We start from the raw sequence: 17,679 nt of genomic DNA, 5'->3' as shown, positions 1-17,679 counted from the left end.
AGCAAACATGAGCTTTGTGGCAACAGTAGTGAACTCAAATATTTATGAAATAAGAATATTTATCTTGTGAAGCATGTCTTGTGCTACATGTGTTTATCTTGGTCAATAACAATACTCGTGCTAATCACTGTAACCCTTTCACACAAAGAACTTTTAATGTAATTTACTTGGATTTATTTAGGAAACATAACAATACATGCAAAAGAAGAACAAGTGTACCAACAGAATATGAAGGAGGAATATAAACTAAGAAAATAAAACGGTTTCTTTAAAACTCACCTCTAAAGGACAAAGTGCTGTGAAACTCTCTGTATCACTCGTGTCTTCCCCTACGAGAAACCCTTAAACAGAAAATCACGTTTCAGCAATTTCATGCACAATGAAAGACCCAGTCAAAATGTCACGCGTGGCACATTTAGGGTAGAAACATACCGTTCATGCTGGAGGAAACCTTGGGGCTAATGTTGTTGTTGAGAAAAGAGACATTTTTCTGCCCTGGATAAACAGGCTTTCCATCCCTGCGAGCCAGAAGGAAAAAATGGTTACTGAAATGATGGTGCCCTGAGTTAAAAATAACCTTCTGTTAACATTCCGTTAAGATAAATAAACGACACTGACTCAGTGGGAAAAATTCCATTCAGGCTACACATGTCACCCTTTTTGTGAGCGCAGACTACCTCGTGGCCTTGAGCGCGAGGTTGTCGAGGGAGAGCTCCAGCAGTCTCGCGTTCTCACTGAGAGTCAGGTCCTGCGTGGGCGCGCCGCTAATGTAGTGGATTAAATCGAGTGGTCTCAGGCTGCCTTCCCTGGACGCCAGCGAACCTGGCAGGACGTCTCTCACAAACAAAACTCTGTACACACTGTCACTGCCGCCGTCCAGTTCCAAACCTGGGGATTGAAGTGGGAAAAAAAAAAGCTATTCACATGCGACTTCCAGCGCTAATTCCCTAATGCAACATCTTGGAAGGTTCGCAAAGACCAATACACAATGGAAATATCGCGCCTTGATTTCAGACATGTCGGCTATGTTTGGTCATGTGACACGGGCTGTTTCTTACCCAGTGGTTCTTGGTTGCCCTTAAAGCATATGTCAGGCAGCAAGTGGGCTTCGATGGGGGGCTTGGGAGCCTCCAGCACCCTCCCCACCATCAGGTCAACCACCCGAGGGGCAGCGCGTACAAGATTGACCACTTCAGTGTGGCCCATATTACTCACATCTGTGTTGTTCACCTGTAGATGGATAACAATAGAAAAATAAAGGATCAATTCATCATAGATTTAAATTTGTTAAATGTAGCATTTGATTATGTTTGCTTTTTTGCTGGGAGTTAAATTCAACTCATTTTGTTGGACCACTAACTATGGAGCTGGTGATTAACTCAGCCTTGCGTAAAGACTATCATCACCAATAAATGTTAATGATTAACACAATAAATGTGTTTGTTTAACGCAGGCTCTGTGGGTAGAAGGCTTGTGGTGAATAAGGGATGAATTCGTACCAAAATCATTCTGTCCCCGGGCCTGAGTCGTCCATCTCCTTTGGCCGGGTCCTGGACAATGTCATGGATGTAACACCCATGATCATTGCCTTTGGTGAGGGTGAAGCCTAAGCTGCCTTTCTCTGACTTCATCAGGGAGACCTTCAGCTCAACTTCCTAACAACAGAGAAGAATCAGAGTTTCTGGTCGGAAACAAAGTTTGGAGAAATATTGAAACCTATTCTTGGAAACTTTTTTGAACACCAGCAGCATCCCTTCCCCAGCTCTTACCGGTACAAACTCCTCCATGTCCTGTCCATTGCCAGACACGGTGATGTTTAAGGGCAGCGGCAGCGGAGGAGGTAGTGGGTCTGGGCTTGGGGAAGAAGGGGGGGGCACCATGGGAGGAGGGGGTGAGTCCAGATCAGCTGTGAAAGGGGACGAAGGATGCCTGTCAAAACAACCACAAAGACATTTTATATGAGATATCAGAAAATACAATCATTTCAGACCATATGACCAGTATTTTTTTTACACTTTACCTCTTGCTGAGGTTGGACCTTGACTTTGGCAGGTTGGGGGAGTAGAAGGGTGAGTGGATGGTGCTGTCCATTTGACCAGTGCTGTCGTACTGCCCCAGTCCCAGGTTGCTGCTGGGGTTATGGTAGACACTCTGCTCCCATGTCTGCCTGCTGTGCTCCAGGGTGCTCGGGCTGAAGGCCTCCTCCACCTCCTCGTCCCCGTCTGTGCTGTCACTGTAGCTGTTGCGTCGGCCGGGGGTTTTGAGCAGCAGCCGCTCCAGGGCCTCCTCCACCGCTCCCTGATTCCTCTGGGTCTGGGGAACTGGAGGGGATGTGGTCCTGCCTGTGCTCAGGCTGGGCTCTACTTGGGTCACCGCCTCCTTTCGGGGCGATGGCATGGGTGTCTGAGAAGAAATGGATTACTTTTAAACTATGTTTTGGGCAACTATTGGTGCTTGAAATTTCCACATAGTAGTAAGAGACCCAAAAAGATTATAATTTAATGACTCACCAAAGCTGAAGTGTCCATCTCAGGAAGAATACCGTGTTCAGGTCTACAGAGGAGCAAAGTCACCTCCTGACCGGTTCCTCTTAAGGCTGATATCACCTCCTATGTGCAGACACACACACAAGTCCAAATAAATCACATTATCAAACAACCTTTTTTCCCCCCAATTTAAATCAGGCTGGAGACGCAGGAGGATGAGATGTCTTCGTACATGTTGCGAAAGTCCTTTGAGGGCTGTTTGATTGACCCGCATGATGACGTCGCCCACATTAATGCGACCGCTCTCAGCGGCTGGTTGACCAGGAAACAGCTTTTTAACCCGCACCATGCTGGTCCCAGGGGATTCGTCTGGAATGTTCTCCTCTCGACTAAAACTGAAGCCCAGCCCCGACGTGTTCTTCAGCAGACACACCTCAAACACATTATCTGTGGAGACAAGGATGCACAGTGAAAAACTCCCAACTGAAATATTTTAATTTGTAAACATAGCACAAGCATGTGTTACTATTTTAAGAGACCGCTCCAGAAAGGGCAGATGAGAACCAGTATCATAGTTAGCATATGATCTCCAAAGAGTGAGTCGCTGCAACTTAAAAACACTTATGGATGCATTGACAATGTCCCAATATTTCCTTCTCTTTGTGGCATTACATTTTTTTCTGTAGGCTGCACATTTCCTTCCTGACACAAGGTAATTATCAAACAGATCTAAAGTAAGTCTATTTGTATCTGTACGTGAGAACGCAATTAGACATGTTCCAGAACTTTTCATGCCAGCCCCCGAATAAAGTCAGGAAAATGTCAGAGTGAGCCCATGTGAGAACACATCGGAAATCTCTGGGAAATTCACAGCGAGCGATTGGGCGTGTTGATGACTGTAAACAAAAACTATGCTTTCCGCAGCGGAATTATCACCAAGTCCTGCCTCCTGCATGCTCTACCCAGACGCCACAGAATGTGAATTCAGCAAACAACTACTTATGTCCTGCAGTTCACATTTAATCATAATTATTGCCGGACTAATTGTAAGGAGGAGACACATACTGTACATACATGAAGAGACTAGTTCTAGGAAAAAGCAGTGTATTGGAAACCTTCACACAGACCGGATGCTGAGCTCTAAATAGGCAGCAGTGTGCAGCTAATGGGTTATACACACACACATACGAAATGACCTACAGCAAGTTACTTTGATCAAAGAAGACAAAAAGGCTTGCTGTAACACGGTTAAAGAATACATGAGCTGAATAATCACTGCGTTACCGCTTTTCAGTACCGTCATCATAGACTATGTTTTGCAACCAAAATATGCACGAGCTAAAAGAGGTGCACAGCCCATCGAGAAGCTGACTAAAAGTGTTTTTTCCTTTACCTGAGAAAATGAAATCATCCTGGTTCACCTCACCTCGCGTGATGAAGCTGTACTCTGGTTTTTCTTTGACCTCCTTCGGCTGCCCCCTGTTCTTGCCCTGGTCTCGGCTCCTGCCAGCACTTGGCGGCGTGCGCTGAGGTGTGAGGGGAGCGTGGACCCTGTCTGCCGGCGGGTGACCCTTCTCCAGCAACAAGTGCACCGTCTGAGGGTGGAAAAGATTTCAGGCTGTTTTTCTGGCCGGCAAGCGGCAAGTGAAAAGCTCGTCATCGAGAGATACTTTTATGTAATATGTCATGCCTCACCTGCCCAGTGTCTCTCAGCGCCTCTACTGCCTGCTGATGAGTGGCTCCCTCCAGACTTCTGCCATTGACGGCCACCACACGGTCACCTGAGTGCAGGACAGAGGCAAAATATTGAAGACACGAAAATTAAAATAAGTCTAAAGGCCATCATTTGAGTGTCAAGGCAGTTACCTTTCTGTATCCTTCCATCGAGCTCAGCTGCACCTTTCGGTATGATGGCTTTGACATAGATGCCTCCATGTCGAACGGTTGTGTTGACTCCCCCCTAAGAAACAACACATAACTCTTAGTCTCGTTGGCCAAAGAGTAAGTAGTTAATGATGTGTTATCTAGGGGGACTGATGGGAGGTATGGAGGGTTTATTTTTCATTCGATAAATACTTTTTCTTTACTGTAGGTAAAGGAGTAGATTTATTTTGTATTAGTACATTATCTTTTAGAAATATTGCAAAGTTATCAAGCAAACTTCACAAGAGATGTATTCTAAAAGACATTTCTCCTGTAAGTTAATGTGATTTGGCAACTTACGTTTTCTGCATACATTTGTGGACTCTACAATAGAAATGGATTTAATCAGAAGAATAATGTTTGTATATATGGACGGCGCCGAATAACTGACTCCAAATTTGGTAGCACGCGTAGGTGCTGACATTTGACACCATTGGGTGTGTCGGCTGCCTGATGACAGGTGAATCTCAGTCCAGCAGAAAGAAAATGTTTTCACGAGTCACGAAAGGAAACCCAATGGCTGAAAAGATGGATACTTTATTATTATTCTTAGAATGAGTCAAAAATAATAAATAAATAAAATTACATAAAGCCTCAAACACCTCGGGCCATAATACTCCAATGTGGTTATTTATATTTTGCATCGGTTGAATTTCCTAACTTTTCCTAAAAGCGTTTATCAATCAATTATGATTTAGTTGTCAATGAAAAAAGAAGAATCCTCCACTGTGACGTTACTGACATGATTACTGAGAAGTTAAATCTAAATGATCAGAGATGATATGAATTTCCATTCGGTGCTTATTTAGTTATGATAATCTTGAATTGAATTTCATGATTTTTTTCCCAGTGTTTGTATTGCTGATGCAACACAAAACTCACAATCAGTCATTAATATTGTGAACACAAATATTTGACAGCAAATCCTGGTTATGAAGACACACAGTCAAGAGTTTTGTTAAGGTATCTGGAGAGTAAATGAACCCATGCCAAATCAATAAGGTTTTAAAAATCTGTTAGAAAGAAATTACATATTAGTGGCATGTTAGTGGCGAATCCCTCTAGAGTCAGTGGCAAACATGTAGGCGACTGTTAGAAAACTCACTCCCTCGTCCTGTTTGAACCGTCTATGGTGAAAACCCTGAAGATACTTTGAAAACACGATGCTGCGATGCAAAATTAGTTTGGTGGACAAATATTCCCAAAGGAGCTTCCATATTGGACTACACCCAGCGTCATGAGAGCAAACCAAACCAAGCAACATCTAAGCGCGCACACACACACAGAATGAAGGGGGAAAGGGGGAAAAACAAAGAGAGGGTGAAAACCTTGCCGAACAGTACCGTGACACTTATGCCCAGGCTGCTGTCTTTTTTCGACAGCTCAATGTCAAACAGTTCTCCTGGACGGAGACTATTGACACCTGGGGCATTACCATTTAAATTTTCCAGGATGTGTTCCTGCAAACAGAGAACAGGGCATTAAGTTGAATTATCACAAGCTGGAACATGCAAAGAGAGAAAAAACAGGATTGGAGGGAGAGCGAGGAAGCTGAACTGGGCAACGTCAAGAAAAAACGAGCAAATAACACATTCGGGGCGTGACATGCAGTGTTCAGGTAACAAACTGCCTCGCATTGACATTGTCAACGCAATGACAGGCAAAGTTTATCCACAACAGGCAGTTAGTTGGGCCAAGCATCTGACAGGTAATGTATAATGCTTGTCTGCGGAAGAATCATTCTCATCTTATTCCATTAACAAATGTTGATTTTTATTTGCTCCACCCGGGATAAAATAAAATTTTTTGTGAGTTTCGGCCAATGAATCTCCTGAGAAGACTACTACCCCTGGACTGTATGTAGGATGATATACAAAATTAAAAAAATTAAAATAATCCATTTACACAAATTAACTCATCAACACAAAGGCCGCACCTTTTTGACTTTGAGTTTCTCTTGACTACTTGAACAGGTCTCGTCGTCCATGTCTGAATCCCCCCAGTCAGAGTGCTCAGACACTTTGGGAGCTTCTGACACTTTAGCTTTTCGAGTTTTGGGTGGCAGCGCCGGTGGCATGGGATCCAAATCCATGTCAGGTTCTGGTCCGTGATGTTGGGCATTGGACGCAGCAGCTGAGGCAGCAGTTGTGACTCTCTCCAGGCACTGCTGAACTCCATTAACTGGCGGCTGGCTGATTTTAGTGAAACTGCTCGACCTGGAGTCCTGAGAACTGATGCTGGTTTGCTGGCGTACTGTGGACGTGGCAGCTGACGGTGGGTCAGCGCTGTGGACAGGAGAGCTGGGGTTTCCTGTTCCCATGTGCTCCTCTGACGACGTATCAAAGTCTAGTTCTCCTTTCTGGCCAGAATTAAGTGCCTTCAGTGACGACTTGGCCTGGTAGGGGACATAGCCTGAAGAGGAATCTGACAAAAAGAAGACCGAGATCAACTTTATTAGTCTCCAGGTCTAAAAGTGAGAAAAAACACTGATGATGCACACCTTTCATAACAACAAGAATAAAAACATGACAGAACAAAACACAAATCATTTCTTTTTTCAATACACTCCATGTCCCTGCTTTTACCTTTGTAGAGACTCTCTTTGGGCTGTGACACCACCAGAGTGACGTCATCAGGAGCGCTCTGAAGGACTTCCAGCGTGGAAGCATGAGAGAGCCCTTCTAGGTTTACTTCATTCACAGAGATCAGACGGTCACCTGCATCAACATCACAACTGTCACTCGCGTAGAAAAGATGAATAGGTGCAACAAGACAGAAAACTGCTTAACATTATCACAGGAAAAATAAAAAGAAACCATAATGGAGGGGGACAAAACACAGGCCTACCAGGTCTGAGGAAGCCATTGACATCAGCAGGACCCCCAGGAGTGATGGAGCTAATGATGGTACCAAGATCCATACGACCAGAGTTCTCCCCTCCTACAACCTGGAACCCTGGAGAGCACAAACAGATGTAAACACACACACACACACACACACACACACACACAATGTACACACTCTTAAAGAAAACACATCAGGGGAAGAAAAATGCCTTAAAATTCAGTTTTATAACATTGGTAAACTCTGACAGCAGGGATGGCATTGAAATTGAGTTGTTATTTTAAGAGAAGACATTTACAGTGCACACTAACCCAGGCCATATTTCACGTCTTTCTTCAAGTTGACAGTTGTGATGTCTCTCTCTGGAGATGGTAAGGCATTGAGCTTTTTTTTGAGTGAATCTGTGCAACACAAAGACACGCGACATTCACCGGAAAATAATATAAATGCATTGCATGAGCGCTGTTGTTTTTTGGTAAAGTAGGCCACTCTGAGAGCATTGGTATATGTGCACTGTAATTGTTAATCAGTGCGGCCGACGGGCCCCTACTTAAGCACCGTTGGCTAATGGGCCTGAAAAGACGGGCTAAGCTTGGATGAAAGGGAAGGTCGTGAGTTCAGCGCCAAGCATGAAGCTATTTAATGGTGGGACTGGGGCCAGAGTTCAGTTCCACAGGCAGGCAGCACAGAGCGAACAGAGACTCAATTCTGCATTATATAACTGTGATTTAGGACTCCTTTTTTGTGTGTGTGTGTGGGGGTTGGCAAATCCGTACTTGGCTGTGTCTTGGTCAACATAAGGTTCAACAGATTGACGGGGGGGGGGGGGTATTTACTGTCCGAGGAAGTGAGAGGCAGAAATTGAAATGCCTACCGTTAACAGAGGCTGGGGTGGAGGGTGGGCCGGAGGAGCTGTGCATACTGACCCCTGGAAAAAAAAAAAAGAGCAGGAGGGATCAGCACGGCTGTACTTTGGCTTTTGGGCACTACATAGAATAGTGACAACTCTCTGCCAATTTACAGGCAATAATGTAGGGAAATGGTTACAAAAATATGTATCCTCATCAATTATTAAAACATACAGAATCTCCTTGCACGATGAGACACGTTTATGTGAATACTATCAAACTATTTTTATGAATATTTATTGCAAAAGGTTCCCCTTTTCTTGACAAAGGAAATTTTGTGTCCAACTGATTTTCTTAAAAAAATTCTGTTAAGATTACACAAAAGCAGATTCAAATCTAATGTGCATGTCAAGGGTTAAAGTCTTTTGCTAAAGGAAAAACTACATTACAAAGTTATGGTTTTCTGGTTTCCGAGATAGAGAATCCAAGTCAGCCACTGTAACGGCAACAGTACAATAGTAAAAACAATAACAGGTCAACAGCATTTGACTGAGAATTTTCTGAAATCTCCTGATCTGCATGGCAAAGAGGTGCAAGGAACCACTGCTGGTGAACTGTGATGTGAAATTTACTGCTCTTGACCCCCTACCAGAACTACCATTAGATAAAATAGATTTATAAAAACACAGATATATATTTATATATATATTTCAGTTGGGAATTCTACATAATGCTAAAGCTTCACCTGTAAAAAGCACTATTCTACACAGGCCAGCAACCTTACCTTCTACATATGCTTGCCCACTGTCCTCTATCGAAGAAGAGTCCGATTCTTTTTTGGACCTGCTGCGGCTCCAGGCTGGGCTGCTGTAGGACGCTGTAGCGAAAGACCTGGGGAGGAGAGAGCGAACAAGAGAGGAAGATTTAAGCCGAGGAAGCAACTTACCTCACTGAATGGGGTCAGAGGAATACAAAATGAAAAAAAGGTTCACTCTCCTACACTAAATACTCTCTTTCTTTCATTAATTATCTGTAGGCCTGTTGGGTTTTATATGCACACAGGATCTCGCTCAACTCAAAATCCCACGTCATCTGTAAAGCCGACACGAGGGGGAGCAACTGGTATAAAAAACATGTTTGTTACTAATTAAAATAGAAACACGTAGCCACGACAACGGCGACACATGGTCACATTTGCAAACACACACACACACCCCCCCCCCCCCAGAGGTTTAATTAGAGGTCGAGCTCCCTGTGTCCCTGTAGGACACAACAGAGCTGATGCCCCGGTAACAAGTCTTAACTTAGTAACCTCAGTCCTGAAGTGAGCTAGGAGACTCTGAAAGCGAGGCCTTCACAGAGGGACTACTAACTGGCACAAGTAGAGTAAAAAGGTCTAATTTTGGTCTAGTTACTACATAATTCTGATGGATGGGAAAGGAATTACTGTACATACCAAAGAGGTAATGTCTGAACATTGTCATTTTATTCATTATTCATCGTTCTATTAAATACGTATCTGGGGACAAATCATTTCACTTCTCTTCACTCACTTGTCCTGTTGGTGTATCAGTGAGTCCGTGTCTGAACTGGCTCGCTGGTGCTGCTGGAAGTGCGAGGCCACTTGGTTTTGCTGTGGCTGACTCAGGCCGCTGCTGTTTGACTCTCCACGATAAGAGTCTGCCACCCGCTGCTCTGCAGATTCCGGCATCTGTCCAAGGTTGTGGTGGGAGCGGCTCATTATTCGCGGATTGGTAAGGACCGCGGAGCCCGCTGGATTGAAGCCGGGAAAGCGGAGTTCGTCTTGGAGTAAAATGGGGCCCGTCGGTGCCTTGTTGAGGGCCACCTCTGAGTACGAGATCCTCTTCAGGTGGTCTGGGTTGGATCGCGTCGATAAGGTGGGGGCCAGGCTGCCCGAGCTCACCGTCCTTCCCACGGAGTCTCCACTCCGGGGGTCGAGGGAATACTGTAGAATGCTCAGGGGGCAGTTCTCTGAAAACAGAATATTACTGAATTGATATCAATACTTTATAATAATACAACAAAGGGAGACAAAATGAAGGAAATTTTAAAGCAGGGAAATTTAAAAGCAGGGAAATTCTAAAGCGCTGCGGATTCGTGTCATTAACAGCCCTCAGAGGTCTGAGGGAATTATTGTCTAGATTGAAATGTAGGTAATTGCCTCAACACTTTTTCCTAAATCTCTGTTTCCTGGAGATATCCATCTTAATTATCATAGCTAATGGTGATGCCAGTCGTTTTGGCAGCCATCAACTTGTAGGAGTTCAGGCCATGCTACAGACAGAGTAGATCTGGTCTAGGTAAAACAAATCCCACCAAAATACACAATGAAAAGGACAAACCATCACTTTAATATCAACCACAAAAATGAGCAGAAATAAAACTTAAAACACAGAGATCAGAAAGGTCCCATGTTGTTGGGACACATGATGGCAAAGATTCTATTCCTCATTGAGCATAGCAACGTTATTCATTTATAATTTTCAAATATAAGTATCTCAATCAGCAGAATATCATGTACTGTATGTTATGGAAATAATTATTTTGTCCAATGAGTAATAAGAGAATCTTTTAGAAAATGGAAATTAGTGGGGATTAAGCTTTATCTTGAGTGCAGGATGGCCGACACATGCAGCTGACACCTACAGATGGCTTACATCTTTGTGGACATGTCACTTATGGGTCTATTCTGTCAACATTTCACTTGTTGATTATCAATGTAGCTTCTTGCTGGCCAAAGATTTGCATCTGTCTGAGCCTGATGTTGTGTTGTGTTGCGTTGTGTAGCTCCTACCCAGGTCCTGAAGCTCCTGGTTGTTTTGTCGGGCCTTCATCTGCAGGTGGAACTTGTGCTGATCTGACGAGAGCTGTAGCAGATACTGACACGTCTTGTTGCTGTCTGTCTGGAACAGGTGCTTAATCCCGTCTGAGGTGTTTTGCAGGCAAATCTTCTTTTTCTTCAGGAAGACAAGTTAAATATTTAAAAGAAAGCACGGGGACCGCTCAGTTACTTTAGAGTGAATAAACTGCATTACCAGTGAAGTGGTATCGTTTTTATTTCTGGAAAATAAAGAGACGTTACATACTAGAAAGGAAATCTTTCGTGTATCCCTCCAGGGGAACCTTAGCACAGGGGTACGGTTTCCGTTAAGGACTTCAAAGATGAGGACCCCCTTTGAGAAGACACCCAGCATGATGCCCGTCTGAGACCTCTTCTCAGGAAGCACCCGGTGGAAGTGAACGCCGTACTCCGGCAGCCTCTGGCTCACCTTTAGGACAACCGATACAGAAAAGTCCTCAAAACCCCACAGAGCTGAGATAAACTACATTTACTACTGCAGTATTTTTTTCCATGCAGAAAAGAGGTCTTCATTTGGTAATCCTATATGAGAGCTCTGATTTTTATCTAATTACATACAATACAATGTAATATTGTTCAGCGGCAGTAACCAAATAAAGCTGGTCTAGTAGACTGCAAACTTTAGTAGCACCGTAAGAAAGTAAACAAAGACAGAATTAAATGCAGACTCAGGAGACAAATACTTTTGTTTGTAGTGGACACCTAAACTTATTTCCACATTATTCTGCCAAATTTAACTCCTTCCTGGAACACCCGCCACTTGGAGAATTTGAAACGCTCATCACGTTTATCACAAAATAAGCAAACCACTACATAACAAATGAGACATGTTGCCAAATCCGTCTAAAACCTGAATTCTTGTGTGCTCCTGTCTTGCTGACCTTGAGGAATTCAAACTCGGACTCCGTCTCAGACGCTCCGTAGTAGTTGCTGTGGAGTTTTGGCAGCTCCTCCTTGACGGTCGCCTGGTCCACCTTATCCAGGAGGGACACCGGCAGGTAGTGCTCCAGTCGGAAATAGGTTTTCCCATGAAGCTGAGGCACAGAAGCAGTATTTCTAAGATGAATCTATCATTTCATGATGTTTGATTTAATCATTTTTATTCCTACACAGCTTTACAAGAGAAGTTATTTACTTCAATTGTGTCTACTGTGTATAATGATAAAAATTTAAAAACTATTTATGTTATGCTGTCTGACTAATAACACACACAGATGCATGATAGAAATGTAGTACCTCTGGTTGGTAATCACTGAATTCAGCCTGCAGTGCCAGTGAAGCAAGTAGCATGGCATTTTCTGTGTCACAGCGCATCCTTTCCTCCAAGATATCCTTCCTCAGCTGTAGGTAGTACTGATGTTTGGTCATGGCATGCCTGTTATTCACAGAAAACATGGAGTTCATTTTACAACTGATAAGACAACATTATGGCAAACTGTACTGTGACATAGAAAAATGGGCCATTTTAGGTTTTTAAGCTTATCACTAACACAGATACTCACTGTATGAGGCTGACATCCTCCAGGAAGAATTTGATGCGTAAGAAAAGGTTGAAAGGCACGTCAGATTTCTTCTTCTTGGGATCCTCCTTCCATCCCTCTGGGGCCACTTTGGAAAGTTTGGCATCGAGATCGGCGAAGAAAAACTCACTCTCTGCGCGTGTGCGTGTGAAGAGAGATTGGCGAATTAACCTCTGCACTAAGCTAATCATGAACCCAAGCATTCACCAGGACAACATGCAAACTCCACACAGAAAGGCCCTGGTTGGTTTGAACCGGGATTCGAACCCAGAACCATCTTGCTGTGAGGCGAAAGTGCTAAGCACTACACCACCGTGCAGCCCAAACACTGGATTCCCCGCCTGTTAACTTCTTTTTCTTTATCTGTCTTTATATGCTTAATAACACAACACACACACATCTGCAAACCTACAATGACTGAACTCTTGCACACACAAGCACCTCAATCCACAGACCTGTACAGGCACAACATACTGTACCTCTGAGGTATGCGAGGCCGAAGAGGTGGTGCTCAACAAGCCCGATGTGGGCGACCACCATGTCAAGAACGTCCTTACACACCGCCTTGATGTCACAACTCAGCTCCAGCTTTTGTCCATTCAGCAGCACCACACCCACCTTCCTCTGCACCTCGTCCACCTTCCCACGTTTCTTGCGGGCAGAAAGGAAAACGGAGGGAGTGGTGAGTTGTAAATGGTAAATAACACCCATAGATACATCAGCTCAAAAAAACAAAAAACAGATCCTCACCATTATTGAAGAGGGAACTGATAAGGCAACACACGGCTCGCTGGCCATCTTGACAAATTCAGGCCCGTGGAAGTTCTGCAATCGGTGTAAAGATAAAAAGTAACCATCAAAGATTTACCAAAATGTGAAGGTCTTCTTCTCATGTATGTAATGTTCATATATGTAATCATGACAGCTGCTTGTGTTTCAATACTTGTTGCGTGTGCTGATCTACGCTTCAAAATATCGGTGAAACACATATGACCAACTGTGGAACACTTCGTTTCTTCAAGGAAACACTAACTTTGCCAGAACAATTCATTTTTATTTTTGGGTGCTCCTGCCACAAAATTTCTGTGACAGCAGCTTATGTGACTCTGTCTGTCTGTCTGTCTGTCTGTCTGTCTGTCTGTCTGTCTGTCTGACTGTCTGACTGACTGTCTGACTGACTGACTGACTGACTGACTGACTGACTGACTGACTGACTGACGCACGCACGCACGCACGTGACATATTACAACAAGTACAATTAACATAACTGCACTACAACTGACTCACTACAACTGTATTTGAGGCTCATCTCAAACGTCAACAGATTTGTTGCCATGTTTACCTCACACATTCAAAATTTACGACAGTAGGTGAGATAAATCAGACCTTACCCCCAAAAAAATTCCACATGTCCCACAAGCCCACTGATTTGTAATTAACACGAGGAGGCAGACATGAATGATGTTTTTCCAGTCAGCAGTTTGTATTTACAGAACACCCATTGAGCACAGCATCAACAACCTGGTTGCCAATGAGCCTGTGTGAACTGAAATTGTACATCCATCATCAGATTTTCCAATATCAACAAGCTTCACTCAAAAGGGAAGGAAATCAGGCCTTGGATCCAGAGTGTTCCCACTGCAAAGTCTGTGTGGAAATTACATCTTTTAACCACCTTCTGGAGTAGGCTGCATCGTGTGTGTGTGTGTGTGTGTGTGTGTGTGTGTGTGTGGTCTTCATCTCTATAGTTACAAAGAAAGTTTTGTATGCGATTAAAATGAATGCTGATAAAGGAAAAATGAGGCCTAAAGTAAATGAAATGATGGCCAAAGCGGACAACTTCATAAAGATATCCTTGAGTTGGTTAATCCAAATATTATGCGACTATTTTACCTTAAAATAACAGCTTAAAAATAATTTTGATGGTACAGTGGTGCCTTCATCATTCCCACGCACTAACTGTGGTGAGCGGGTATGATCTCCCGAGACAGGAGTCCAACTGAATGATAGTCAGCGGCTTAAATTGCAAGAATCAGGCCCGGTAACTTCAAGCATGTCCTTAGGACTGCCCAAGATAAAGTGTTGAAATTGTATATTAGTTTAAAAAGACTTCAAAGTCATAGAAGCCTCTATCCCTTTAAAATAATATGAAGAATTCCAAACAGATTTTAGTGCGTTTGTTACAGCGATAGCACCTCCTGTTCAGGAAGCTGGGGATCGTGAGGAATATGCACCATTTGGCCGTGTTTAGGTTCAGTGAGAGGGACTATACCAGCGGCACTCTGGTCAAGCAATTGATAGGCTTTGTTTTCTGCACATGAAAACCTCTTGAACTCACGCAACAATCTTAATCTGCACTTGTGGCTGCCGAGGCCGATGTTGCCCAGTGAAAGTTTAAGTCATTGGGTGTGCAGACCTTGGGTTTGCGGAGTGTTACAGAAGAAGTGTAGAGGGGGTCTCGGAGGTCGAGCATTGAGGCGCGTGATGCGGCCAAGGGATCGTCTGTGGGGTAGAGGTTGGCCCTGGACAGCCTGCTGGCCAGGTGGGCCTGGAGCCGCTGCACCTCCTCCTCCTGCTTCTGGAGGAGCAGCTCGGCTCCAGCCAGGCCTTCATCTGCAGCTTCATACTGCCTGCAGGGAGGGAGAGCAGAGGAGGCGGGGCGTCAGAGCAGTGTGATTGTGTCAAAAAGATGAATGTGAACAACTGTCATCTGCAGAAGTCTGTTGATAAATGTGTGATGCCTTGTGGTGACTTTTTTTTATTTGCCGTAACAGAATGACTTAAACGTAGCAAAGAAAGGTGGATATGTCAAACGAAACGTGTTTGCACACAAAAGACACCAGATACGACTGTTACAAGTGCCCTGTGCCATTGGACGGATTAAAAACTAGGTTTTACAGGGAGCAGGCACAGCAGCAGCAGAAGGCAGGTCAGGACTGCAATGCCAGAGATTATAGAGAGTCACAGATTGCTGAATGTGGATGCCGCATTAGCGGACCTTACTAGCGAAGCATGGGGCCGACCCTGCTGCGCCACACCAGCTGAGTGTGGCCCAGAGGAGGAAACAAGGTGAGATACATCGTTGGCTCCCCTGCTCTTTTTGTTTGTGGCAACAGGGAACAAAGGAGCAAGCACACACACAAACATGTTGATTCAAGACACACACAAACTTCCTTGCATTGGGGCAGGTGGTGAAATTCATGCGATAACATTTGCCACCCAGATTTAATTATCAAAACAGTTATTAAATCACACGTTACAAGATCAGTTCAGCTAGAAGCGAACACCTGGTGCACTCAATGCAGAGGCTTAATAATCTGCTATGGGGTGGGGGTGGAGGGGTTACATAAAGCCACACACACACAAAAACCAAACTTCTTGAACAGCTACATTCAGATTTTTCCATCATCTTGGCTCATTTCCATTTACCCCCCCCCCCCCCCCCAAAAAGTGTTAGAAAATGGAGAGGGCCTAAATGAGGTGATTTGAGTTATTAAATAATCTCTATCAAATTTGAACAGTCACAGTCTTCTGTGGCCTGTTAATAGCGAATAGCCACCATGTAGATGTGCGTGTTACCTGTGCCTGTGTGCGTTGTGACTCGTCAACGACAGGGCGTCGTGTTCGGAGGAAAGCGCAAGCTGGGAGCCGTACCGCCTCGCCTCGCTCGGTTTCTTAGCTGGAAGAGACGTGGGAATATGAGCCGTGCACACAAAACACAAAAGGAGCAAATTTTGTCTTTACATGTACACAATCCAACACACACACACACACACACACACACACACACACACACACACACACACACACACACACACACACACACACACACACACACACACACACACACACACACACACACACACACACACACACACACACACACACACACACACACACACACACACACACAGTGCTGCATGTGTTGAATGCGGCGGGGTAGATACGTAAGATTAGGGTTAAATCAGTGCCACGAATGGGATCTCAAGTGTGAGAAGGGGCTCTAACATTCATTCAAGAGTTATGACTTACTGTTTCAGATAAAATACAAATCAAATGGTCTTTCCTTTTGGAAGATATTCAACACATTTCAGCCATTTCCAAATAAAACTGGCACTCCCACTATACAGTTAAAACTCCTCACAGCTGTCTCAGCTCAGCATTAAACTTTTTTTGGTGCAACGGTGCAAAACATGAAGACAGTGTCAAATGGGAGTATGGGTCTGAGGTGAGCTTGAATAAATGTACCTTTGACCTTTGCGAGCTTCGTCTCCCGCTTCACTGACAGTCTAAGTGTATTAACCTTCTAGTCACAGGTCTGAAATCATTATTAAAACAACAGCATGACTGAAAACACATTAAAACTGCTGACATGAATAAATAGTGTATCCCGGGGCTTACACTGGCCAGTTTACACTGTGTGTGTGTGTGTGTGTGTGTGTGTGTGTGTGTCTGTGTGTGTGATGCTGTTATGCACCTACGTGATGTAAATTGGAAACATTTTGACACCAGTGACGTGCTGTAGTACTAGACCTTCATGTGACCGCAAGGATAAGAATGAACTGGCTGAAATTAGATTCTTCCTCAGGTTGCTCACCTACTTTAAAAGGACACGTTGCTGCATTGAATGGACTCTATACTATTAAGGTGGTGTGGGAATCCTCATCAAGATGCCAAAGGGCTCCCTGAGAGGAACTTGAGGACGTTTCTGAGGAGGGCGACCGCTCAATTCATTAATTTTAGAAATATCTGGATGAGTGGTGGCAACGCTGGGGGCAGAGTGGATGGTGAAGCAGCACTCCTGACGCCCATATTTACCAAACTCCCACCGGGTCACATGAAGCTCATTAATAGCCTTTGAAACCAAGACATTACATGTACACGGTTCACAGTTAGTGCAGCTGCAGTAGTTGCTGCAAAATTAAAGACCAATAAATGCATCGGGTTTCATGTTCGTGGGGCTTAAAGTCACTAGAGTTCCATTAAAAGAGCAATAAAACTGCCAATGGTGACAAAATATTTCAAAAGCGATCAAATATCTCCAACTACCATGGTCTCCGGCGTCATTCCTGACCCTGATACCAAGGGATGTGGACTAAACATAGGTCTCTGTGCTCTGCTTTGCATTGTTCATTAAAGCGGGACATTGAGAGGCGATGAATCAATTTCTCACAGTT

The 17,679-nt window shown here is 44.1% G+C and overlaps 1 protein-coding gene across 4 annotated transcripts in view; it reads right to left on the bottom strand.

The window, feature by feature from the left end:
• ptpn13 (protein tyrosine phosphatase non-receptor type 13) overlaps positions 1–17,679 on the bottom strand; it is a 42,794-nt gene that overhangs the window by 3,621 nt on the left and 21,494 nt on the right. Inside the window, exons 9-37 of one of the 4 annotated variants that reach the window (XM_035608037.2) lie at positions 16,082–16,181; positions 14,919–15,132; positions 13,253–13,327; positions 12,982–13,153; positions 12,485–12,635; positions 12,219–12,357; positions 11,864–12,016; positions 11,209–11,391; positions 10,917–11,079; positions 9,655–10,093; positions 8,886–8,992; positions 8,128–8,181; positions 7,565–7,654; positions 7,257–7,364; positions 6,995–7,126; positions 6,346–6,833; positions 5,738–5,869; positions 4,353–4,446; positions 4,182–4,267; positions 3,913–4,081; positions 2,719–2,933; positions 2,511–2,609; positions 2,021–2,403; positions 1,770–1,929; positions 1,500–1,655; positions 1,059–1,230; positions 678–888; positions 433–518; positions 280–341 (exon numbers count right to left, since the gene is read on the bottom strand). In XM_035608037.2, coding sequence (XP_035463930.2) covers positions 280–341; positions 433–518; positions 678–888; positions 1,059–1,230; positions 1,500–1,655; positions 1,770–1,929; positions 2,021–2,403; positions 2,511–2,609; positions 2,719–2,933; positions 3,913–4,081; positions 4,182–4,267; positions 4,353–4,446; positions 5,738–5,869; positions 6,346–6,833; positions 6,995–7,126; positions 7,257–7,364; positions 7,565–7,654; positions 8,128–8,181; positions 8,886–8,992; positions 9,655–10,093; positions 10,917–11,079; positions 11,209–11,391; positions 11,864–12,016; positions 12,219–12,357; positions 12,485–12,635; positions 12,982–13,153; positions 13,253–13,327; positions 14,919–15,132; positions 16,082–16,181 — 4,793 coding nt within the window. The remainder of the gene's footprint in view (positions 1–279; positions 342–432; positions 519–677; positions 889–1,058; positions 1,231–1,499; positions 1,656–1,769; positions 1,930–2,020; positions 2,404–2,510; positions 2,610–2,718; positions 2,934–3,912; positions 4,082–4,181; positions 4,268–4,352; positions 4,447–5,737; positions 5,870–6,345; positions 6,834–6,994; positions 7,127–7,256; positions 7,365–7,564; positions 7,655–8,127; positions 8,182–8,885; positions 8,993–9,654; positions 10,094–10,916; positions 11,080–11,208; positions 11,392–11,863; positions 12,017–12,218; positions 12,358–12,484; positions 12,636–12,981; positions 13,154–13,252; positions 13,328–14,918; positions 15,133–16,081; positions 16,182–17,679) is intronic. The other 3 variants (XM_035608038.2, XM_035608040.2, XM_035608039.2) reach the window with 3 other exon arrangements.

This window comes from Scophthalmus maximus, chromosome 20, assembly GCF_022379125.1.
Source record: "Scophthalmus maximus strain ysfricsl-2021 chromosome 20, ASM2237912v1, whole genome shotgun sequence".
NCBI lineage: Eukaryota > Metazoa > Chordata > Actinopteri > Pleuronectiformes > Scophthalmidae > Scophthalmus > Scophthalmus maximus.
This window is presented reverse-complemented; position numbering and strand designations above follow the sequence as displayed.